Consider the following 25,082-nt stretch of genomic DNA (forward strand, 5'->3'; position numbering starts at 1 on the left):
GAAAAAAAACATACAGTTTCATTTTCATAACAATGTTTTTATTGTGAAAAGACAAAATTACAGAATGTGTCACTGTGTATCGTAGAAGTGTATCATGGAAGAGATGTTCAGAACAGAGTAAGGTGATGAAGTGTTTCAAGAACTCTCATTTTGAAAAGGCAAGCTGGTAATCTAAAGTCTAAAGTCTTATTTCATGGGCTTTTCATTAACAAACAATGCCTCTCAGCTCATTAGAGATTTAGTGAAAATATGACAGTAATAGAAATAACCACTTCATGAAGCTGAAAGGTCAGCGTTCTCTTTTTACCTACAGTTTTTTGTGTTCGTTAACGCCTCACAACTCCTCGAAACCTGATTGGTCAGTCATGATTTAACCCGCGAAAAACTTTCAGGTCTTCAATACCAACTTGATCAATAAACTTTTAATATTTTCCACGATCGTGTATATTTCACCTGTCAAGGTTAAATATGTTTTACTACCCAAATGTCCTTCACCGCCAATCGGGGTGTTTTTCTGTCATTTGGTGAGTTTATGTGTAACTATGAACTTCGATCTCAATTGTTAGCTTTAGCTAACAGGACTGGAGCCATAAGAAAATGGCTATGAACAGCCTTTTGACAATTTATGCACTTTTATTTGTTTATTGTTCAGGTTGGCAGCCACCAAAGGCATCAAAATCACTCGCAGACAGTTTCTCAATGTCAATGTCAATCAGACATGGTAAGAATATTTGTAATCATCATGTATTATTGTTTAATGTTTTTTTGGTTTTGTTTTGTTTTAATGTTTAATGTTTTGGACTGCAAGTCTGATCTCACCTTTGATTGAATTATTCAAAGGCAGGTTTAAAGTTGTGCGATATTTTTATGTCATATTTTGCTACATATGTTTACTGTTTGAATGTGTTGCTGTTTGATACATTTTGTTTATTAAATTGAAAGGAATCTGTTATTCATCCTATTTGTCAACTTTTTTTCAAGTTGTCATCTTGCTTCCAGGCAGCAGCCTGTTGACCTCCTTTGCTATAAATGTTTATTCTTGCTATAATGCTTGACAATTACAACCATTTACCCTGGTATTTGCCTTCCTTTGATTTAAAATTTAAAAAATAATGCTCCGATCCCTTTATTAAAATGTTTTCAGCCAGCAGATCTTGGACTATGTGATGTGTCAGGTCCCTCCACCGCGGCCGAGCCTGCCAAGACCCCGTTTCTCTCTGTATCTGTCCTCCCAGCTGCAGTATGGAGTGGTTGTTGTCTACCACAGGCAGTGCTCTTTCCTGCTCGGTGAGAACAGGAGACGGAGGCGGTAACACAAATCTGAGATTCTAATGTAAAACTCCATCTAATGTATACTCTTGTGTATTAGCTTGAATAAAGAGATTTGGGTTACCTCAGTGGAACACAAGACTTTGTATATATTGTAGAAATCACATACTGTATGCTGCGTTACTCTGTCAGCAGTTTCATTTCCAAAAAACAGGGAAAATTTAGTTGAAATGTGATTAGTGAATTGTCTTTTCTATTTTAATTGAAGTAAAAATTAATGAAGATAATGCTCACGGAAAAGCATTTGCAGTGTATTCAATTTCCAAGGTCAGATTAAGTAAACTGTGACAATTGCCTCAGGCAGTTGCATAACACCTAAATCTCAGAAATGCTGCTTTGCCATCATTCCAAAGATAAGGGAAAAGTTTACAAGTATTTTTAGAGCTAATGAAGGCACTATCAAACAGGGCTTAGCGGCCTGCTATCAAGCTGCAACTGTGACACAACGAGCTGAATCCAAGAGATTCACGGTTTTGATGCTGTCATGGTTCATTTAAACTGTGCAACATAGCCCTGGGTGATAAGCAGAAGGGAAAGCTGAGAGAGCAGCCTCTGGCCTGAAACCTCATCAGTATTTCATTCCATCTTTCAGTAGAATATGATGCAACCGACACTGCCATTTCCAATACTGAGATCATCAAGTCATTTATTTTCAATTTAATTTGACAGTAGAGTTGTTATATCTCAGTTTCATGAAAATATTTTCTATAAGAGTAAACCTGCGCTATTTTACCGTATTATAATAACAGACTGTCACTTTTCAGTTACTGCATTTGAGCCGGAGCAATGAAATTTTGTTCTAATTGAATCTGAATGACAATAAAAGTCAGTATAAGTCTTTGGTATATGATAGCTGCTTTAATTCTTTATTCTTACACACTATATTGTGTTTCAGTGGAGCTCCAACAAACTCTTGACCGCTTGCTGCGCACCAAAAATGCATGTATCGACATGGTTGAGCCTGAAAGGTTTGCATGTAGACACACACACACACACACACACACAAACATGCACATGACACGTGTTTGGTTGTTTATGTGCCCTAGAAAAGAAGTTTGTGTCTTGGGGCTTCTTAAAAAAAGTCCCAGCAGGGGATATATGACAAAGAGAAGGGTTTGAAAATCTTTGGTGTATTGATTAGTTGTAGTAATAAGAACAAGATTTCCAGGGTAAGTGATATGTTGAACAAATTACTCCAAAACAGTGAAGTTCTGTTACAGAACATCAGTCATTTTCTAAAAAGGCAGTATATCTTTCTACACTTCTGTAGTCAAAAAGATGTGGTACAGCACTTGTAGAGTAAGAGTAATAAATTGATATTTTGCAAACAGGTGTCTGACAGCTTTGAGGTTCGTATTGTAAAAAGCAACAGACACTTTTTCATTTTGCCCTTCTCTGGCAGGCAAAGCTTGGAAATGCCTGACATTCTGGCAAAGATGGAGGATGCTGAAGCTGCATTGGACATTTCCTTTGGAATAATGGATTCATACACGCTCCCCAGCCCTCGTAAAATACATCTGGTATTGATACATAGAATAATACCAATATGTTTCGTTACTAATCATTATTTTTCAAGAGTCGCTGCTTAATTTTGTTTGTCCAACTGCAAGCTTCAATACGCTGGGTGGATCTGGTGAAATACTGTATTTATATCTAGAACAATGTTACACTACTGTTTGCACAGCACAGTGCTGATAATAAATAACATTCTCCATTTTAGCCAGGGTTGCTGGTTCAAGATTCAGGCTTGCAGCACTCCCTAGTGTCTAATTCCCAAAGCGTGCCCAATGAAGACGGTGAGATCGATATACGAATACTGTGTCACTGTGTCACAGTTCGGTGACTGCTTTCACAAAAGCTCTCGGAATCAAAAGCATTATTTAAAAAAAAAAAATACCAGAATGTATTTCCTGCTTCATACTTTCCTACTACAGCGAAATCTAAAATACGTTAATTCAGAGTAGACTTGCAGGATCAGTGAATTGGCCATGAGGCCCTCATCTAGGGACAGAGACATCTGAAGTTAGACATTCTGCACATGAAATTTGAGTTATGACAGGCACCATTGTTAGAAGTAATTTATACACAATGTTTCAGTGTTATTTTGTTGGCTTAAATTGCATGAATACTCTCTATTCTGAATTGAAACTTTCAGTTCCTGTTTTCCCCAGGGTCAAATTCTGAATACAGGCTAGTCATCAGTGCATAGATTTAATCTGTGGAATTAAATTTAAATGGGCTTCTGTTTACCAAACTATATATGAAGTTTCTCTCAACTTCAATATTCTCCTCATGCATTTCAAAGTAGAATTCACATCCCCTCTTGCTGCCATCACTCTGACGGAGTCGAGGAAGTTTGCCTTTACGACTGCCGAGGTAAACTGGACGCTCTTAAATGTTGCAAGTCTTGTTTCTTTCAGCTTTACTCATGGGTTTCTCTCATTGTCATTATGGTCATCATCAGAATTTTGCAGGACATGATCTTCCTGAAATCACAGCTAAAGAGGTGGACCTGCTGATTGAGCAACGGGACTATTTCCGCGGAGGTTCACACTTTGGTTTTGAACATACACACAAACTTCTCCATGTTTCAATCCAAAGTATTTGGTTTTGGACTCACACTTGGTGACTCATCAGCATGTTTCAGCTTGTATGTGTGTGTGTGTGTGTGTGTGTGATTTGTCTGCACATATTGTGTGTTCAGATGCTGAGGAACATGAGAGGGGGAGAGAGCTTGAAAACCCCATGTCTTCCATCGAGCAGTAAGTGGTTTGGCAAAAAAAGACTATCAGATGTTCAATAGCAACTCCTTGGCTTTTCCAGTGTATGTTTGTGTGTGTGTGAGTGTGTGTTCACATGTATTTCCAGGCTCAAGGTGACAGTGCTGGGAACCGAGCAGGACAGCATGTGGCAGATGAAGGAGATGTTTGGTTCACCAATGGAGCCCCCTCTTGGGACCAGTTCCACTGAGGCGACCCCACCACTGCTCAGTTTGCCACCCGTCACCTCTGAGTCTCGTAGAAAGCAGGCGGACAGAGCGAGAGGATATTGTGATGAAGAGGTAAGACAAGACGGGCCATTCTACACTCTCTTCTATTCAGGAATATTGCATCAGTTTTATGTCTGCCCATCTGTAAAAACAAGCCAGGAAACACAGAATGAGCTGAGCAGAATGTTCAGCTTATGTCTTTGTACAGCAGGCAGCAGGCAGACAGAACTGCTCATCCTTGAAGCTGGTACTGATGTGCTCCCATGTTATATTTCTGTTCCAGGATGTCAGAATGTGGTGAGGCTGGCATGTCCTCGTGTTTGTTTATCATTAAAAAGTGTCATAATGCTTTTCTAAGGCAAAACTACAGAATGCCTTTTAAAGCAGCAGATTGAGCTACCTGTCCCGTCACACATCCCTATTTGTAATTCCTTTGGCCGGCAGTTCAAACAAAATCTGGTGGATTAATTGCTTATTGCATGTATTAATACCTATTTAACACAGTTGCTAAGTTGAAATTATGATATTGTCATACTTCAATTCATTCATTTTCTGTACCGCTTATCCTGCGCTCAAGGTTGCAGGGATGCTGGAGCCTATCCCAGCTGTCATTGAGTTAGAGGTGGACCGGTCACAGAGCTACATATAGAGAAATAATCTCTCATTCCCACATCTGGGATAATTAAGGGTCTCCAATAAACTTACCACATATTTTTCGACAGTGAGAGGAAACCAGAGAGCCCAAAGGAGACCCATGCGGACACTCGGAGTAGACGCAAACTCCAAACAGAGCAACAGTCCAAGCAACGGACCTTCTTACATAGAGGCGGAAGTGCTAACTGCTGCACACTCCTTTTTCAATATAACTTTGAATAGTTTGAGTTAAAAAAATTCTTGGGTTCACTCGCACTTTTCGTCCAAGGGATGAGTTATTTTCAACTGAACTCGAAGCGATGTCGTGAGTCGTCTTAATCGCATCATGGAGACAACTCATCATCATGAAAGCTATTTTCACAAACCCTAGAGCATTGTTCTTGGTGTGTCTTTATTCACCTGCTGCGTCTCATTCGACATGGACGATATACCGAGGTGACAGTGACAGAGCCTCACGACAGCTCCCATTAACTTTAAATTCCACACTGTGACTCATGAGCTGCTTGTTTTGGTAACAGGTCATCAAAACCACACATGTGTGTCCCTTCATACATTCATCTTTTACATTGCGTGTCCTGGAGTGTGATGTTCTTGTACTGATCTGGATGTCTGAACAGTAATATTGTGCTGTCAGGCGTTAGCTGCCCCCCCCAGGAGGCCTGGAAAAGCTGGTCCCAGACAGCTGGTCTTTGCAGACGTCCATCTGCAGATATCCGAGACAAAAATGAAGGAGCAGATCGAAAACCTGTCGGTGGAAACAGTCCACATGGTAAAGTATCCCTCAAGTCTTTTCATTCTAAAACAACTTTGCAAATTGAGAATTTAGAAATAATCAATTTAACTTAAATGTGTTTATCCGTCTAACACTAACATTGATGTCTTAAGAGCATCTCTTGAATCCACAAACAGTAACAGTTCTTTGGAAATAACTTCTACTGAACAATCTTGACACAGACACACCCATACAAAGATAACTATTGAAACACATGATTGCAAATGCACACTTGAAAACTGCGTGTGGTGAAGGGCTCTTTATGCTCTGGCTCCACATTCTTCCTCGTTCTTTCTCTTATCAAAATCTAGAGGCCGCTTGCTTCTCCGGGGTGTCTGTTAATTAAACTCCAGCACTGAACGTTTCCTTCTTTGAGCTCCTCAAGCAGTCACTCGGTGTCATTTGATTCAGTCTTCCTCCCCCTGTTTTCCCTGCCTATTACCGCAACATGTTTTCTGGCTCCCGTTGTCTCTTTGCTCACTAATGTTCTTCTTCATAGTCCCAGGTGCTGCTGGACTTCCCCTCCATGATGAAGCACGTGCCACCCGCTCAGCTCCTCAGCACCTCCTGCAGATGTCAGTACAAATCTGAACTCAATCCCCCATATATAGTTACACTATTTAATTCAGCATAACCATGTACCTTTTGGATTTTCTTACTTTCCCCCTATTCCACTTCTGGAGGGCACACAAGAACATTTCGGGGGAGCATTACAAAACCCACCCCTTGAATTCTTGTTGAAAGAAAGTAGCTGCACATACAGGGAACCACACTGATGAAGGGTTATTATAATACAGTTCGAAAACGAAATTGACAGTTTTAGAAAATGCAGTCATTCATTTTGGAGTCAGAATCATCTCGGTGATGACGATACGGTACCCTGCTGTTAGTGCATCATCCTCACCCACTATCTGTCAACAGCCCTGCTCCACAGTGACCTCCAGTGGCTGTGGAGGGAGTGCACCACTCTCTCTGTGCTGCCCAGCCAGGAGGAGCAACAGAGAGGGATTGAGGGAGAAGATGAGGAGGAGGTGAGAGGGACGTTGGAGCAGGATATGAAGAGGAGGCTCTCCAGCGTGAGGGATGTGAGTCCCGGTGAAAGTGAAGCTCAACCAACTGCACCGCATGTTATCTTCTGCTACGAAAGTTGGAAATTTCGTGTGATTGTCGACTGACCTGTTAACATCAACCATCCCACTCCATTTCACTGTAGCTCCACTCGTCCTGCTCCTAAATTGAGCTGCAGACCATATTTACAACTTCAACGAGGGGAATTTTCAACATTCTCATTGTGATTTTCATCCCTGGAACTACCCAGACTCCAATGAAACAGAACAAGATTGATCAATTTCAGCTTGTTTTCTTACTGTCTTACAAAACGTCTATTTTACTGAGACTTTCAATAATTATGAAGTTTTTCAAAACTCAACAAGACTGATCTGGAAAATGAATGTCATTCGTTTCTCACTCACACACCATGCAGGATGTGGCCATCACTTTAAGGCTTATTGCAAGATTTGTAGCTTTAAGGACTTTTTTTTTGAAATTTTAATTAACTTTAACTTGTAACTTTAGTGGTTGAGAGGTGCATTTCAAGACTCCTTCTTTTAGTGGGAGTGATAAATTAATATTCTTTTCAAACATTCACACAGCCTAATTTTCAAATAGCACTAACTTGAGATCAGGCTGAAGTGTTTCATATTTCTCAATCCTGTGGCTCCCTCCACTGTTGCAGGGCTGCCTTTGGCAAAGATACCCGTTCGCGGTCCTAAGTTGTCTGTGATAGTGATTTAGAAGAGAAACACAATTTGGAAAATGTATGAAATAATAGTCAAAGTCCTTTCATGATCTTCCTATTTCCAGTTTCTTTCAACAAATGACCATCTCTTAAGTAATAAACAGAGCGTGCTCAGTGGAGACTTAAACATGTAAACCCTCCTCTCCCTCCTGGCCTGGGCTGTGTTACATCATGGAATCATGCTGAAAACAGGCCGTAATCTGCAGGTGAAACCAGCTCAGAGAGTGAAATGACAAACTCTGTTTCTACTCTCTTAGATTTCCAGTGATTTGGGACTGCAAACCAGAGACAGCTCATGTAGGAAAATAATTTTCTCTTTCATATATAAATTGGTATGTTTACACATTGACAAATGTTATTGTGTGTATGTGTGTGTTTATTAATCAGCCACATTTGATGTGATAATGGACATGTCTGAAGAGGAGAGATCCTCAAATAACATGATCACTCCAGCCAACAAATTGTAAGTTCTAACCAGGAACATTGGACAGATGTTTAGCTTGATGGAGATTATTTAGTGTGTGTGTGTGTGTGTGTGTGTTTGTAGGTCCCCACAAGAGGAAAACAGACTTGCAATGGAGCCCATACCAGAAGAAAATATTGAGATGCCTGAAGCCATGAGTGAGGCTGAGATCTGTAACATGCAGAGGTATTACTATATTATATTGCTATACACTCTTAATCCCAATCAAACTTACATTCACATGTTATAGTTTATATTGAAGTTAGATGCCAATGGTATTAATAATTGCATGAAAATGGGCATAAGCTTTAGGTATGCATTCTTACCGTATTTTTTCAGTTGATTTTAATTTTGTTGATAGCTTGTGTTTTATTTTGGTAAATTAAAAAGCAAAAATCCCCTGGTTTCTTGTATAAATGCCTTTAAGATCAGCCTGCATTTAATTCATAGTTAGCTTTGCTTTTGACAGCAGCGCTGTTTAAAATTGGGAATAAATACGCTCGTGCCTTAAGGCTCTCAGGTTGACCCACATCTGTGAATATTTAACATGAGCTTTGAAATTCAAAGCATCAAAACATCCTGCAGGCCTACTGGTCTCAAACTGTTGTCTTTGACTTTTTGGCTACTTGATGCTGGCTATTTATAGATGTTTAAATTCTTGCAGCCCAATTTTGTAGAAAAAAAATCCTCAGTGAGTCCTTTCGTTTGTGTTTTTCTAGTCAGATCTTCGTCATGCTTCACAGCCATGAGCAAGTGAACTTCTCCTCCCTGCTGCCCCCGGAGGCCGGCCGCGGCATTGTAGCATCCATGTTCCACAAACTGCTTAGTAAGACAATCCGTTGTTTCACAGAAGACATTTCCTGCACTTGTGTTCTTTTCAAAGACAAAATAGGCTTTAGTGAATAGTTTGTGACAAACTTCTCCTTGGACACCTTCCATCTGAAGCAACAGCTTGTCGAGCTTTCCTGCGGAAATCCAGTTCTGATGTAACCTTGTGTTGCTTGTTCCTCACAGAGATGCTGTCTGCAAGACGGGTGACTGCAACGCAGGCCAAAGCCTACAGCATCATCATCATCGGCCCAGCTTCTGGGTTTGAAAGAACTGGACCCCAGAGACGTAACGACAATGCTGTTACTTTTTAGTCACATTCTGGACAAAACTGTGTCACTTTGTTAATTGTTGAGCATGATAACTAGCTGTATGATGCTGCTTTTAAGAAAATAGTTTTCATCATTTTTAAGCTGATGTTCCAATTCCACAGTTGTTCCTTTTAAGTATTCAAACCAACTTCACTTTGTTACATCACTGTTACTCAACTTTTACAGACTGTTTTATTGGTATTATGTAGAACCCATCTCATGTTTGCATTGTTATGGTTCGAATACTGTTTTACTATGTACCCATTTTACACTTCATATTAAAGTACTGTCTTTCAAAGAACAGAATTACCTTGCTTACTTATTAACATTGTAGTTCTTTCATATTAAATTTTTGGGCAAACTTAAATCTGTTAGTTTCAAAAGTACACATTTTGTTGTTCTCTACATTAGCAAGAAAATCATGCATATTTAAAAGTTAAAGCAGTCATGCTATGTTTGATTACTCTTGACAATAATTTACATGCATACACATTTAAATAGAAATAGAGGTGTGTATGTATATGAAGAATCATATCTCAATATTGCAGTGTAAATTAATTTTCCCAAATGCATTTATAATAGGACAGCATAGGGCTTCAGCCTCACAGCACGAAGCACCACGGTTCAATTCCGACAAGGGGACCTTTCTGTGTAAAGTTTGCATGCATCGCAGTCCAAAAAGATGCAGCAGGTTAATTGGGAAAAAATTGAGAAAAATTGCCCTGAGTGAGTGAATGTGTCTGTACGTGTCCAGTCCAGGGTGTACTCGCCTCTTGCCCGATCCCAACTGGGATAGGATAGGCTGCATTATACCCCACGACCTTTAGTATATGATAAGGAGCAGATGATGGATGGATGCATTCAGAGTACATCTACCCATTCTTGTTGATTGCTCTTGAGTAAGGTCAAGATGCAGTTTTTATGCTTAATGTCCCACAGAACCCTCAGGCCTGATGAGATGTCAGTTAGATGTGCTGGATCAACTCTGACAGAAGGACTATTTGGCCTATATCACCTCCATATCCTTTCAGCGTGAAGAGGAGTAGCAGCTCTACTTTTAGCCAAAGATGTCCTGCCTCCTCATCCCATCCAAGGCTACACCAAGGAATCCCAATGAGAACCTATTTTAACCAATGAAAGCCAATACAATTCTGGCTAATTCCTCTCCAGAGAGGTGAAACTCAAGTCTTGCTTATCCTATGGCATCATGTGTAAGCCTGATCAGAATCGGAAAAAAACTTTATTTGTCCCTGAGGGGCACATAGGGTAGCAGCATCAAATTGTGAACATCAAGAAATAAATAAAAATAAAAATACATATATTTATTCATTTGATGCTCCTCTTCGTGGGTGATGAAAACACAACCTTAAGGGTGTGGATTTTCACTCTCCCTTCATCGCTTATTACAGTTTTATTCATTCCTAATCCCCCAGTTGCAAACTGGTCCTGGAGAAAATTAATTTAAAAAAAAAAGCAAACAAATCATCACTTTAAGAAATACATTATAAAATGCAGATCAGGGTAAGAGCAGATCTATGTTGCGTCGGGTTGTGAGGCCTGATCTGAGGTCAGCGCTGAGGTAAGACAGCAGAAATTCCAGAGCAGCTAAACAAGCTGGAATGATAATACTGTTGATGCTACTTGTGAAACGTTAAAGCTGTGGTGTTAAGCCACAGTGTCCTCTCTACAGCCCGTGCTTTCGATGTAAACCTTCATAAATCCAACCTGGTGTTTGTGCTGCTGTTGATCACTTCCCGGCCTTTACAATTACTTCCTAACACACTCTGGTAAGCACGTTAAAGGTTATTCACCTTTGGCACACGGCCCTGTTTCTGCTAAGCAGGCACAGCAGGGACAAAATGTACAGGTCACACTTCTGGGACAGCAAAGGTCGGAGGCTGGGGAGAAAAAAAAAACAAGAAGTGACAGATATACAAGAAAAAACTAATAAAAAAAAATTAAACTGTTTTCTCTGGCAACCCAAGGCAAATTCAGCTGTTCAAAGAAAAACTCGAGTGCATAACCCACTGTCAGTTTAACCCAGTTTAACCTCCGCTCAGCCTGTACATTCTCAACCCTTTACATCATAGAAAACACTGCTGACACAAGCCTGCTATCAGAGAGAGGATTCTGTATGTCTGCTCCTCGAATGTGACATACTGTGGATGCTGAGTCCACAGTAGTCATTAGGTGGCACACCCATTACAATAACACAATCTCTACAGCTTACCAACATTGCTGTTTTTTCCTCCCCTCCTAACGTTCATACTCGGCTTCTTGTCAACATGAACACATAAAAAGGGTCAGCATGTATTTCAAAGGCAAAAAAATATAACACTGCCATGTGAATAGCCTATACATGAATGTCCTCTGCACCGAGACTGAGAAAAATGATAGTGCAGAGATAAAATGGTGATGGATGCACCGGATCAGACTGGCACGCAGGCTAACATGGTGAAATTAACAGAAATGTCTGATCAATATTCCAACAGGAAAAAGGTAGAAAACACTGAAGCTGGAATACAAAGTATTTTCTTTACACAAGACAGTAGATATCCTCCATGCTGATGATAAATATATTTATCTATTCAATGTGACAGTGATTAACCCAAGTACACACACACACACCTGGCCTTGTCATCATCACCAGCCTTCAGCCCTCCACAAGTACACGCATTCTTCACGTCTGAGCATCACATAACACACATTTACGCTAGCAGCTAATATCTGATGGGAGGGCAGAGCACAAGTCTATATGAACACATGCTCGCACTTCCCAGGAGCCTTACTTAACATTCGACGGAGCTGCATCGTAATTAAAGACAAGCTGTAAAAACTTAAGAAATAAGGTAAAACATTGTCTGAGAGGACGGGACCGAGCACGTCACATGCTGTTCTGAGATACTGAGCGCAGAGTCAAGCTGGCAGCAGACGAGACAGAACAGATGCTGGAAGAGGGGGAGGCGAATGTGGAGCAGGGCCACGAGCCAGAGGGAAAGAGCTCCATTGGGACCCAGTGTAGGTTAGTGCGTGTGGAACTGGAGTGGGACGTTCCCATGGCGATGGAACTGCCTGTTGAGGTGCATCCTGACACTACTCCACAGACCTTCCCATTCCTGGACACCACTCTGGCTGACCTGGGCATTCAAGAGTGAGTCTGTGTGGTGTGTGTGTGTGTGTGTGTGTGTGACTTCTCCAGATATTACCACAGGGAAACTTACTGGGAAGTGTGTGGATGTGTCTATGCGGATGTGTCTAGGTCAGAGGTGAAGGAGAGGGTGGTGTGGATAGATAACAAAAAGGTGAAGATGAAGAACAAGGCAGGAAAGCTGAAAGAAAAGGAGATCACCATCCTGGAGGTAAAAACCGTGCTGATGGAAATGGCAGCAAAGAGGAAGCTAAATGAGAATCGGGGATGTTTTGTCTTGCAGGTGCTTGTTAAAGCCCAGAAAGCAGGAGACAAAGAGCTGCAGGAGGTGCTGTATACCACCGAGGCTCACTCTGACCGCTCCTTTTGCCGCACTGGGATGAATATCCTGCCCTGGAAAAACAGAGGTTTGGTGCTCTAAAAAACGCTGTTATGCACTGGTGGGTGTCGGGTCTAGGGTTTTAAAGTGCATTTGATTATGAAGGAAAAAATAAAGGGTACTGGTGTCCAATAACACATCATTTTGAGAAATATCTGGTAACCTTTATTTTTTATTTTCTGTTAGTAGCAGAATAAAAGGCTTCTGATGTGATGAATGTTCACACACACCACAAAAATAGACAATGATGATCACAAGAAAACTGCATCATGTCCATTTTTAAATTTGATATAAAAGCTGTTCCTGTGTGAATGTGCTGATCCCTGCTCACCCTGAACACATACTTTTGACATTTAAGTGTCACGCATTTAAAGAGACTCTGTCATTGTCAGGGGAGAGCGGCAGGGTGCCAGAAGAAATTACGATGGCACTAAACGTTGAAAACCAGCAGCCCGACATCAGCAAAGCCGAGGGGCAACGAGAGATCTGACGAAATGGGATAGGATCAACATCCGGGTCACTTGTATATATTCTTCCTTCAATTTTTTTTTTTAAAGGCTAACAAAAGTTCAACTACTCTCAATCAAAACTGCATGTGCTTGAAGAATCAGAAGCATCATCCTTTTCAATTTCTGTGCAGCAAAGGCAAGGCTTAAGGCATCACATTAACAGCATGACATGGTAAGATCCGTCTTATCTCTAGAATTTGTAATCTATGTCGTGGAGCAGGTTGATATAGTTGTAAAGCAAACAGAGTCCAGATACGGCACTGACAAAGGAAAAGGGTAGTCACAGGTGTAGCTGGGGGTGGAAGAAGTGGTATAAGGCTGCACAGTTGTATGTCCTCAGTCTTGAACTCTGTGGTATTGAATTGAATGTTATTTTTATCATAAGCCACAGTGTAAAGTTTAGTGCTCCAAAAAATTGTCCAATCAGTGGTATCATAGATGGGGACTAAAAACATAAACACAATATGCACATAAATGAATAAGTTAAAAGTTAATACTCTAAATGTAGAGAGAGCCTTTTTGAGCATTTTAGGAGAAGCTTGACAATCTTCCACCTTCGGTATAAAAATGGTTTCGCTCGGCCGTCATCCATGAATAGTGGGATGCGAATGTGTTACGAGGCGGTGACAGCCATGCTGAGCTTGGCTTGCTGCTCCCCAGGAAGGGAGGTCACGGCTGCTTGGAAGTCTGCCGAGTGCTGCTGCGCAAAGTCCTTCAGCAGCTTTGCCAAGATTGTCTGGGAGTCTGGGCAAGAGACAAAATAAAGATTACTGGCCGGATGTCGAGTGTCAGCTTTAGATGCCAACAGTATGAAGATCTCGTCCCCGCCATGTTACCATAGAAGCCACCACATTTACCTTCATCCACGTTTTTATTCCCAAGGACAAAGCTGGAGGAAGCAACTATGGGCTTCATTAGTTTGACAATCTGAAAGAGATTAAAAGTGACATAATTGATTCACACTAGTGTCCGGTGGTGTCAGTAAATGTCTTTTAGCTTTAATTAAAGATCACTTTGTATTTCCTGTTGTCATTTTTGAGTCAAAGCCAATGTTTGTCAGTCTAATTCTACATGGTCCTCTTTAGAGGCATGACGTAGATGTTGTTAGTGCGGTTTTCATGATGCAAAGTACATTAAAAAAAAAAAAAAAATGATGATCTTGGTCCTGTCATTGAAAACGTAAGAAAACCTGATCGACCACTAGTTCTGTAACACTACAGTACTTGCTTGCCGGACAATACTCTCATGTTGGTAAACATTGTCATGCAGTAAGACTAAGACACCGTATGATATGCATTTTTCCTGGTATGAATATTAATTGCACAGGTACTGTGTTAAAATTAATACATTTGTGCTGATTGGTTGACCAAACAATGTCACCCAAAGTTGTCCTGGAAACCAATTCTCCTATCAGTCTTCAGTTAATTCTGGAATCCTTTACGTTTGTCTTGTAGCTGACAGAAAACTACAACGAGAGTTTTTGCAGAGTAGAAAACACCTAGAGGTTTTACTGTACCAGAGAGGGGCTGTGAGTGTAGAGCATAGCAAGACAGCCAAGGACGGTCTTGTTCTCCTCCATGTCTTCTTTGAGGGGTAGACGAGCCACCAAAGCAGGAACGACCTGTCAGAACACACCGTGCAACCGTGTTCAAACAAACATCCAAACTGTCAGTCAGGCTCTCTCCAAACCAGAGAAAATGGAAAACGACATGACATTAACACACATGATCATCCAATCGAGCTTTTACCTGCTCGAGAGGGACAGCATCCACTTTGCTCATGATCATCCGACAGAGTGCAGCACACAAGTTATCAATGACCCTGAGGTCTGATTCTTTTGCCAGTAGGTTGGAAAACACAGACAGCATCATGGGATAATCTCTGAAGCACAAATTGCTAAGGAACAGACATTTTGAAGAATCATCTGTGAATTGGAAGTTATCAGTGCTCACAAAAAGGCACATGCAGTTGAGGATACGATGCTATAATGGGGCCAGCGGCCTGAGCCAGACATCCCAATCCATAGACGCTGTTGTTGCGAACCTCCGCATCACTGTCCTTCACTCCAGCGACCAACACAGGCAGCAAACGGTTCGATAGCCTGCCAGCGACTCCGCGGCCACCAGACACACCGACGAGAGCCTGCAGAATTTCTCCAATCGTCCCCACAGAAAAGGATCTGTCTGCTACTGTGCACGAGGATTTCTTACAAGGAAAAAAGAAGAGATGCCTGTATTTGAATTCAACACCCGATTAATTGCAGACGACAGCAGACCTGGGAACTTGGCTGTTGATATTTCAATTTTCAATTCTACCACTAAATGTACCACAACATTATGTTATCTAACGTTTTACTCAATAGCTATGTCAGTATAAAAATGATGTAGCACTTTTTCAGAACTCTGAATCATCGAATGCACAGAGATTTTACAAAATCTCCTCTGTCAAACAGTTGAGAATGTAATAAACAACATCCATAATTTTGAAATGTATCTTCTTTTTTTTTTTAACTTGTGATGTTTTTGCCATGTTTAAGGTAAAGGGAAGTCCTGCAGTCAAGAGAGCAGCTAATTACCCATTTTCTTACCCCCCTTTTAGAGACGCTGCAGTGCCTGGAGAACAATTTGAGTAATTGAGTAGTTGCCTGTCTTTACCTTTTTAAAAATCTTTCTTTCAATTTGAGTACCTTTTAAACCTAGAATTGAGCGCTATTAACAATTTTTCCTAGGGTGATTTTGGGGATTTTCTAACTCCTACTATGTCAGGAGTCCTGCCACTCAAGAGAAATATTGGACAATACTGGAGAGAAAACCTTGTGCTGAATAGGAAAATCTTGGTTAACCTCTCTGTTGACTTTCATTTAGTGTTGCAATTTCAAATATTTTAGTTTCAGATATAGTTCTGTAACCCATCAGTCCTTTTTGTTGCATTACAGCTTGCCCTGTCACACCGTTGGTAGTGGTGGTGGTGGTGAGATTCCACATGGGTTGGTACCAATGACTGTACCATTGGCCCACTCAAAATGCACACGACACTCGTCCACAGTTCTTGTTTCACTCACGGGTGTCTTTAAAATCTAGTTGCCTTTCTTTACCTTTTTAAAAATCTTTCTATTTTAGTCCTTTATCATTTTCTGTTCTTCACATAACAGGGAGCCTCTGGCTTATTGCATCCCCTTTGTGTGATGTCATGGCTCCCCCCTTTCATTTTGCTTTATCATACCTTTTCACAACATGACATCACAGATCTCTATTTGACATCATGTGGCCCGATGGGACATCGAGCTGCATCTTTCAGTTTGCAACCCCTGCACCTCAGAAGCACCTTGTCTTACTGAAATTGCATCTGAGTTGATGGACAAACAATGAAAATCTCCAACTTGTTTCATTGAGAACAGGACAACACTCACTGCTTTGCTCATGATGAGAGGCAGCAGATCATTGAGGAAGGGAGCGAAGCTGTCCGCAGGCACAGCGGACGCCAACAAGGGAATTCCCTCACCAGCAAATTCTTGCAGCATGGCATCATACTCTGCCTGTAAAATACAGCATGTCACCAGAAGCACGCAGCACTAGAAATGGATGTTAGTCAAACTATAGCCACCCTGATTGCCATTATAATACAACTGCCATTTAGAAATAAGACGAAACATGATGACGCACAAGACTTTTTGGCCTTATGACCATGTCTTCTTTGAATAAAAGAAATATCACTTACCTGCTGGTCATCATCATCAGCTTCATCACCATCCTGACAAGCAGTCTGAGCATAGAAAACAACATAATCCTTTAACGTAACTGACATTTCATCATGAAACAAAAATTACCCATCACACCAATATATGCCATTCCAACCATATCTGTATTAAAAAAATTCACCTGTTTCTTGAGTACATCACGGATGACGTAGCTGATGTCCTTGAGGCGAGTAGGGTTTCTGAAAGCCTCTTCTTTGCAAGACTTGATGACATTGTTCATAGTTTCCAGCACACCCATCACAACCTGACGCTCATGCTCTGTCCTTACAGTTTCCAGGAAGCAAGGGATCACCACATCCAGGAGCTTCAGGAGTGCTAGATGATGGACACATAATGTAGGAGTGATGATAAAAACCGGCAAAGGAAAATGGCTTTTTGGATTTTTTTTTTCAACCCTGCATCAGTAAGGCAGGGTTGAATTACAATATTAGATAAAACTTAAAACGTTCCTGTCACAGGTCAAGTAACAGAAAGACAACATTTCAGTGCACAATTGGTAAATGTCAAATGTTGACATGACCAATAAGCGTGTACATTGTGTACAGGTTGGGGATCAAAGACTGGTTTTAGGACAGGTTGACTATGTAAAGCCTGTCAATTTAGAGACCAGAATTAGGGTTTTATAGGAATTCCTATCATGCTTCAGTTGCATTAAACATCTGCTACCTTCTCATTCAAAACACAGGCTGGTATAAAATGCATTTTTCCGGAATATATGATTTGTGCATGCTAATCGGGAGAAAAAAATTACTGCTGACAGAGAGTAATATGTTTAAGCACTGATGAGCTAGACTGTAGTCCCAACACTGTACCTTGATGATTTGCCTCCGTGGGATTCTTTGTCCACACACTGTGCTGAGCTTGACAAAACTGACCAATAGCCCCAAAAGCTGCACGACGGACATCCTCATGGGGAAACTGGAGGGAAGATTAAAAAAGGAACAACACAATGGATAGTGCTGTATCAACCAAAATAGGATGTGTATCTACAAACACAAACAAACCCAATGAAAATATCCTTCACCATTTCAAATACCCTTAAAAAACCATCTAGTAAACATGGGATGATGAGGTTAATTTGATGGAGGCAAATAGAGGAATAAAGATCATTTGTAACCATATCAACCATATATCAAGTTAAGAATTTTGGCAAAAGTTTAGTAAGTTAAAGTGAAATTTGAGTGTCAACACAAATGCAAAACTGTACTATTCAGACTTTTGACAGAATAGCAATAGTAAAATTGATTTGACTGTGGTTAAAAGAGTTGAGGACTGAAGCACCACAGCTAAAATAACTAGCTTTAGCTGAGTGACAAACCCACGGGGGGACAACATGAGCGCAAACACAGGGCACTAAATGGCCTTTAAGGGCTATAAGACAAGATGATGGGGTCAAGGAGCCAGGTAGTGACTTACATCTCTCATCTCATAAACCTGCTGGAAGCATGACTCCAGGAAAGGCTGGAAGACCACTCTGTGAGAGGAAACAACCACACTGTCAAAAAACACGCCACACAAATCCCCTATTTATACAATGAGCTACTGAATGGGGAATTTTGAGGCCATACTTAACAAGGTGAGACAAAAATAACATTATTATACTGTAATTTCATCATCGACAGGCATAATCTCTATTACCCAGTGTTGACAGCAAGTTCTCCCAATGCATCACAGGCATCTTCTTTCTCATCAATGTAGGCATTTTCGACACTAAAGCTGAGAGGAATGGAGGGTTAGACTAACCAATTCCATCAGTGGACCCAAGAACATACATGTTTTGCATGGTTTTGTGCGCCCTACCCTGCAACGTCACTGACATCTTCTGTCTCATCTTCCAGAAAATCATCTTTTTCTTCTTTGCTCTCAGTTACTTGCTCCTCCTCCTCTTCTTCATCATCATCATCATCATTATCCAGTAGGACAAATGTCTTGTCCTCTTCAAGGTGAGCCTGAAAAGGCGCCAGAGAGGTGACACAAAAGATCATTAATTACATAACAGACTCTTTAAGGCAACTTTAAGTATCCTGTATTTTTCCTGCTTTTTACCGTGATGCCCTCATTGGACTTGAGAGCAAGCAGCATGATTGTTGTAATAGCAGTGAGGTGAGGAGTCAGGCACTCTGGACTCACTGTGGACACAGCAGAATATAAACTATACCTGTCAGAGAAAAAGAGAGAAGGAGTGGTAAGAGCACCAGTTGCCAGATTTTCCAATTTTGGAGCAGATTAAGTTTTTGTGTTGAACAGACTCAAAAGAATCATAAAACTCCACATTTCCAGTGACCGCTTTGAATCTACATAAAGTGTGGTCCAAATAAAAAAATAAAAAAAAAAACAAATAAAGAAAATGTATAGTAACATACGTGCAGCGTCTCAAGTCAGGGTCATCAATGGTGTCAGTAAGATTGAGGCCAAGCTGAACACACTCCGCAGCAAGGGGACTGAAGACATCTTTGCCGATGGTACGAGCCAATACAGAGAGTGTATCTGATAGCAGCAAGACAGTCAAAACATCTCTGAGCAATGACTATGATACCTATGACACAGGCAGATCAATTTGCATGCATCTTTGAATGTTGATCGAGTTAAAAGAGGTTTGTCTACCCAAAGACTGAGTCTGCAGGGACCTCATTTCCTCTGTTGTCGTAGTCAAGAAGCCCTTCAGACTCTCAATAACTGGAGGGAAGTAAGGAACCAGCATCTCCTTGGCAGCATTGGCTGAGGAGACAAAGATTCATTCATTGTTAGGAAAGGGGTCAGTAAATAATCACTGTTACCACCATTTTTCATGAAATGTCTTTAAATAATAGAAATGTTGGATAACTGTTTCAGGCTTGTATTTGTTAAACTGAATTTCAAAAAGTAAGCAAAGATAGCAACTTCACTTAAAAAAAATAACTTTTAAGGTTGCCAAAAAGTGTATTAGAATAGAATATTCCTTGAATATTCTATTCTTCTTTTAATTGAATCAATGAGTTAAATCACATTTGCTATACACAAAAGGGTACATAATTGTTTTATTGATTTATTTACTTTTAAATTATGCTTATATGGCTTTACTTATCTAAAAGGCCTATCTTGCCCAGCTTCCTACCTATAGCACCTATGGCTGATACAGTGAGCTCCTTAATCTTGAGATTATTGGTGTTGTTGATGGCAGACAACATAGTCTCCATTAGGGTTGGAAGATAGGGCTCAATATCTGCACCTGTAAAACAAAAATCAAAAAACAAAAATGAAGCGTTGCCCCGTCGGGGAGGTCAAAAACCTCTTTTCAAGAAATATCACATGTGGAACATAATGTTTTTCAGCAGTAAATGTATGGAGGTTTCATCAACAGGTGAGCAATAGGTGCATATGTTAAACATCATGTATGAACCTCTTTAGCCGCTTACCCAAGTTCTCCATGAAGTTCTCCAAAGCATAAAAGGCCTTTGTGACATGACCGACTTTGGCCTGGTTCAGGGATGAAAGATATCCAAGAAGCAAAGGCATCAGCTCTGCACAGTATTTGCTTATTTCGGGCTGTTGAAACAGTTGGAGAAGAGAAGGGGCACATAAATGAATACATAATATTTAAATTATATAAACTCTAGACAGACACACAACTGTCAATGACTGTCAACTGTGAGATAATCTTTCATATCACAAAGAATTGCTTTGTTAAGAATCTATTCAGCAACCAAAAAAGATATATCAATAATACTGCTGAAATTAGCATAATTTGGTCTTACCTGTAAATGCTCAGAGAACTGTCCGAGGGCAAAGAGACCTGCACTGCGCACCACCTGATTACTGTCAGAAAGACTCTGGCACACTGTCTGCAGCATTGATGACAGCATCCTACAAAGGTAAAATTCACACTAATTCATAAAGTCAGACTGTTATAGTTTGTTCTAAATCAGACCACTGAACTTATTTTCTCACAAGGAATGAGTCAGCCCCCGAAAAAACTTTTTTTTTTACAATACACACACACACACACACACACACCTATATTTCTAATGCACATAGAATCTTTATTTATTTGTTTTTTTAAATCAATATTGAGTGGACATACTTGGTGCGTATATGATCAGCACATCCTTCAGCCAAAACAGCAAGACACATGAGGCCCCCCTTCCTCTGATATGGATTTTCACTGGTGAGGCAGGACTGAGTAAGGGGCATCTAGTGCACAAGAACAACCTTATCAATAAAATCTACCGATGGTAAACGGTACCATGCATGGTAAACATGCGAGCAAAGAAAACTGTTGTCCACCCTTGTTCTTTTCACGATGAAAAGGATGAGAGCGGAGCATTAATGATTACACCTAATCAGAATAATTGCATTCCTGAATTGTAACACTTATTTCAATAACACGTTCTATCAGGTTCAGTGCAAAAACACTTACCAGGTGTTGGAATAGTTTCTCTGGAGGCATGTGGAGCGCCATGGAGTCAATGATCTGCAAATAAAAATAATTCAGACCTTGAGGTTGGTATCAATGCACCTTTATGAATCTCACTTAAATAAACAGCATTTCACACCTGGGCAGAACAGTGTTTGGGATTGTCATCGCCTGTGCCCTCGCCCCAATCATCCTCCTCATCCTCTGGGTCTTCCTCACCAGGTGGAGGGGCAGAAGTCAGAATGGGGAAAATCGCCAGCAGAATAGGGTTCAGCAGTTTCTGCTTCAGCACTGCCTACGGAATATTGAAAGAGGAAAAAGACTGGTCAAGTCTCTTTATCCAAGTTTGAGCGTGTTGTCTGAATGAATAATCACAGGCTGCAGATACAACAGCAGATGGGATATTTACCTTGCTCTTTAACTTAATTAGAAAGGTGATGCATGACAGAGCTTTCACTCGCAGGGAGTTGGTCAGAGCGGTGTCACTGCCCACCTGACAAAAACAGATGGATGTTTTCATCTCTTGTATGAACATCAACATCACATGACAAACGTTGCTTCTTAAGCCCAATACATAAAAGTGAGAAAGAATGACAAGATTCAGTCCCCACCTGCAAGAAAAACTGAACCATATCTGTAATATGAGGCACCATGATGGACACCTCACTCTCCATCAGCTCGTTGAACACCTCCATTGCCTCACTAGCTTGGCTCTGGGTGAATATAGACAAAGATAATCATTTCAGTTTTTTCATATTGTTGGATGAGAACCCAGCAAATCTGATATTAAGTTTTAGGCGAGTCATATTTTACCTCGTCTGCTTTAATGAGGTGTTTAAGAGCGACAATCAGACTTGGGATGATAGAGCGCATCTGGTTCTGTAAGGTAGCAAAGCTGTTATTTAATTAACTAAAAACTGTCAAAAAAGTTTTATATGCACAAGTTACAAAATCCTGTTTCCATGGTACAGACTCTCGATGGGTTAACCTTGATTCATTAGATATCAATGAGACATGGCATCACCAATTTGGACTGGTAAAATGGGAATACTCCAAGCACAGCTCACCATCTCTGTGGTGCCAGTGTATGTGGTCATAGCTGTGATGGTGAGGATGCAGTAATACAAGGACGTTGGATTGTTGTGGTCCTGTAGCACGTTGCTAAACAACTGTAACAACTGGCAGTAGTGAGGCTTGAAAGGCTCAGGGTTGGACTCAATAACCTTGTTCAGCAGCAGCAAGCCAACCTAGAAAACCAGAACAATATATGCTGTTCCAAATTCTAACTTACTGAAGCAAGAGATTACAATGGAAGACTGGTGAGGTTCAATGACAATGAACTGAACAATGAATAAAAACAAATACGGGTCACATCTGATATTAAGATTACAAAACAGCTGGGAAAACAACAGTAACAAATTTACAGAAAATTCGACAACACTGAAAAGTAGTTGGGAATCTCATTACAATATCTATTATTAGTTATTTGGAGGCTTTGTAATATCTAAATTGTGCCATGAATCATTTACCTGTCTGTCATTAGGGTTGGCACTCTTTGTGGACTGATTAAGAAGCTCCAGCAGCGCAGGCCAGCGGTCTGGCGTCTCATGTTTTACCATCACAGCACACAACTGAGAGAGGGAGTGCTGCACGGTGTGCCTGTATATCACAAATGCCTGGGTTTTGCGCTTATCAGGTTTACATTGAACAAAATCTGAACCATACAATGACTTACTCTGCTTCATTGAGAAAGGCCTGCAACACCACTGCCTTGAGGCTGATAAAAAGTAAAGGCAAATATTATTATCACAATCCATGTTCGACCTCATTTAAGTTGTATGAACTGAGAGGTTTGGGGGGACCATGTGTCATCTGTGATTTAAAAAAAAAAAAAAAGCAAAGACACCTTTCTCTGTCAGAAGGTTTTATCTTCCTCCAGTGTTTCTTCACTCTTAACCTCAGCATCACTGCGGCTGTCTGTCGAATCTAGGGAGGGGAAAGATGGAAAAGGCAATTTCCAGTTGATCAGAACATGAGGAAAGGATATAAACACTGAATCCATTCGCTCACGTTACCTGCGGGTTCTGAGAGCCGCTCATGACAGCACACAGGGCTGGAATAATAGCTGGGTTTTTGAAAGCATTTTTCAGCTGAGCTGTTGCCTGAAAAAGAAAATAGCACAGCGAATACGTGACTCTTGAGTCAGAGGCAACCCACACAGGCCAGTCTTCGGTGTTACCCACGGTGTTACCCACGGACACCAAAGACTCTGGTGCTGACAGTTGGCTGAGGCTGCGTTAACTAACCGTGAACAGCGCTAGCAAGCTAACTATTTCCAAACTTGATTGTCAATGATGGGAGATACCTGCTGAATAGCCGCATTGTCGGGCTGTGAAAGCTGTGAAAGAATCTGCTCCAGTTCCTCTGTCATGTCAATGCCTCGTAACTGCCACGTTTTGTCGGTTACAACCGGTATGTGTCGAATAATGCAACTGGGAAAAAAAACTCAAAGTTTAACCGGCCCGTTGATGCCACCCGCGGTCGATTCTCGGGCAGCTCCACTGATAAATAACCGAATGTGGGTTGAAGTGTCCGCTAACGGATTTGGCGTGGAAATCCACAGGGATAAGGGAACGACACTGACAGCGTGCAGACCTCCGGTTCGGGTCACAACCGGCCGGCGGATACACGCGAGATGCGTTAAAGGAGCCCCAGCCAACGCGGGGATTTTCAGACTGCCGTGGGGACACTGTGTCCCCACAGCGCCCTCGTGTGGACAGGATGGTTCACTACAGGTGCGCAGACATGGCAGTATCAGTGACAAATCATTCCGTATTAACCTCAAGTGAATCTTTAAAACCTCCCAACACTTTCAAGATTGAAACATTCAATGATCTGACCAGAGTTGATCCATTCTATACATTTGTAATAATATTCATCTTCTCCAGGAGATTTTAGCTGTAAAATACCCATTTCAGTTTGATTTTTTTGATTCTGGTTAAAAAAAATACCCCCAATATTTAGATAGTCCTCAATTGGACAAAAAAACAACTGATAATGGTTTATATTCTAATAAATAAAGCGATTAATAAATGAGGTAGTTACAGATTATTTACCATATTTATATTGTATATTTGCATTTCATTGACAACAGATAAATCAAATAGCTGGAATCCTGCAACACATAGATCCATACAATCAGCTCGGTGAAGTTTAAATTTAAAAACACTGACTTCACAGTTGATCGATTCTGAAACAGATTACTATTCATATCAAACTGCCTCATTGTTGTTGACTTAAACTGAACAAAGGTGGAACTTTGTGATCTGAGATCCAATGGCAGGGATTTAAGAAGACAATGGAGGGACTGATTGCCTCACATCTCAAATGCAAAAACATCCATCACTGAAAACACATACAGGGACAAACCAGAGGAGAAAAACAGACAGATGTGGTGTCAAATCTTCTTGTGGCAGTTGGACTTTAGTTTTCTTCCTGAAGACATTTCACCTCTGATCCAACAGCCATCTTCTGTATGAAGTTGAGGGGAGACTCTCTGATAACAGGGTAAATGTCTTTGACAAGCAAAACTAAGTTCAGTTGCTGAGACATGATTTGACAAGGATAGACAGATAGCATCTTGTCAGTTACCAGCATATGTTCTCTTCCTTCTGTTTATAAAGCCAAAGTAACAAGATGGTGAAACAGAAAACACAAAAATCTTATTTGTGGAAAAAGACATGTGAAAATTC

General features: G+C 40.8%; 3 protein-coding genes across 3 annotated transcripts; 2 read left to right on the top strand and 1 right to left on the bottom strand.

Annotated features, from left to right (window-relative positions):
• Positions 1-468: 468 nt before the first annotated feature.
• rec8b (REC8 meiotic recombination protein b) lies at positions 469-9,315 on the top strand. The gene is made up of 18 exons (XM_086151642.1): positions 469-524; positions 653-721; positions 1,145-1,287; positions 2,225-2,297; positions 2,732-2,849; positions 3,050-3,125; positions 3,638-3,705; positions 3,794-3,875; positions 4,034-4,091; positions 4,198-4,390; positions 5,607-5,741; positions 6,244-6,319; positions 6,666-6,829; positions 7,800-7,839; positions 7,930-8,005; positions 8,090-8,191; positions 8,725-8,831; positions 9,020-9,315. Exons 1-18 carry the CDS (start codon positions 469-471, stop codon positions 9,145-9,147), a joined length of 1,764 nt encoding a protein of 587 aa, XP_086007768.1. The 3' UTR covers positions 9,148-9,315.
• Positions 9,316-11,903: 2,588 nt separating this feature from the next.
• Positions 11,904-13,244, top strand: LOC147232121 (uncharacterized). The gene is made up of 4 exons (XM_086151424.1): positions 11,904-12,295; positions 12,404-12,503; positions 12,576-12,699; positions 13,064-13,244. The coding sequence occupies exons 1-4, from the start codon at positions 12,090-12,092 to the stop codon at positions 13,159-13,161; spliced, it is 528 nt and encodes a 175-aa protein (XP_086007550.1). The 5' UTR covers positions 11,904-12,089; the 3' UTR covers positions 13,162-13,244.
• Positions 13,221-24,030, bottom strand: ipo4 (importin 4). Its single transcript, XM_086151423.1, has 30 exons — positions 23,696-24,030; positions 23,406-23,492; positions 23,237-23,316; positions 23,066-23,107; positions 22,860-22,989; positions 22,398-22,577; positions 22,144-22,209; positions 21,942-22,043; positions 21,740-21,823; positions 21,470-21,625; positions 21,334-21,387; positions 20,998-21,107; positions 20,672-20,780; positions 20,333-20,462; positions 20,032-20,145; positions 19,542-19,655; positions 19,301-19,424; positions 18,984-19,095; positions 18,738-18,886; positions 18,576-18,653; positions 18,354-18,411; positions 17,750-17,855; positions 17,059-17,252; positions 16,898-16,942; positions 16,590-16,715; positions 15,159-15,385; positions 14,929-15,061; positions 14,697-14,801; positions 14,038-14,107; positions 13,221-13,924 (listed from the first exon to the last, which is right to left on the bottom strand). The coding sequence occupies exons 1-30, from the start codon at positions 23,759-23,761 to the stop codon at positions 13,794-13,796; spliced, it is 3,282 nt and encodes a 1,093-aa protein (XP_086007549.1). The 5' UTR covers positions 23,762-24,030; the 3' UTR covers positions 13,221-13,793.
• Positions 24,031-25,082: the final 1,052 nt, after the last annotated feature.

This window comes from Fistularia commersonii, chromosome 8, assembly GCF_037954325.1.
Source record: "Fistularia commersonii isolate RoL2024-O1a breed Wild chromosome 8, RoL_Fcom_v1.0, whole genome shotgun sequence".
In the NCBI taxonomy this organism is placed as follows: Eukaryota; Metazoa; Chordata; class Actinopteri; order Syngnathiformes; family Fistulariidae; genus Fistularia; species Fistularia commersonii.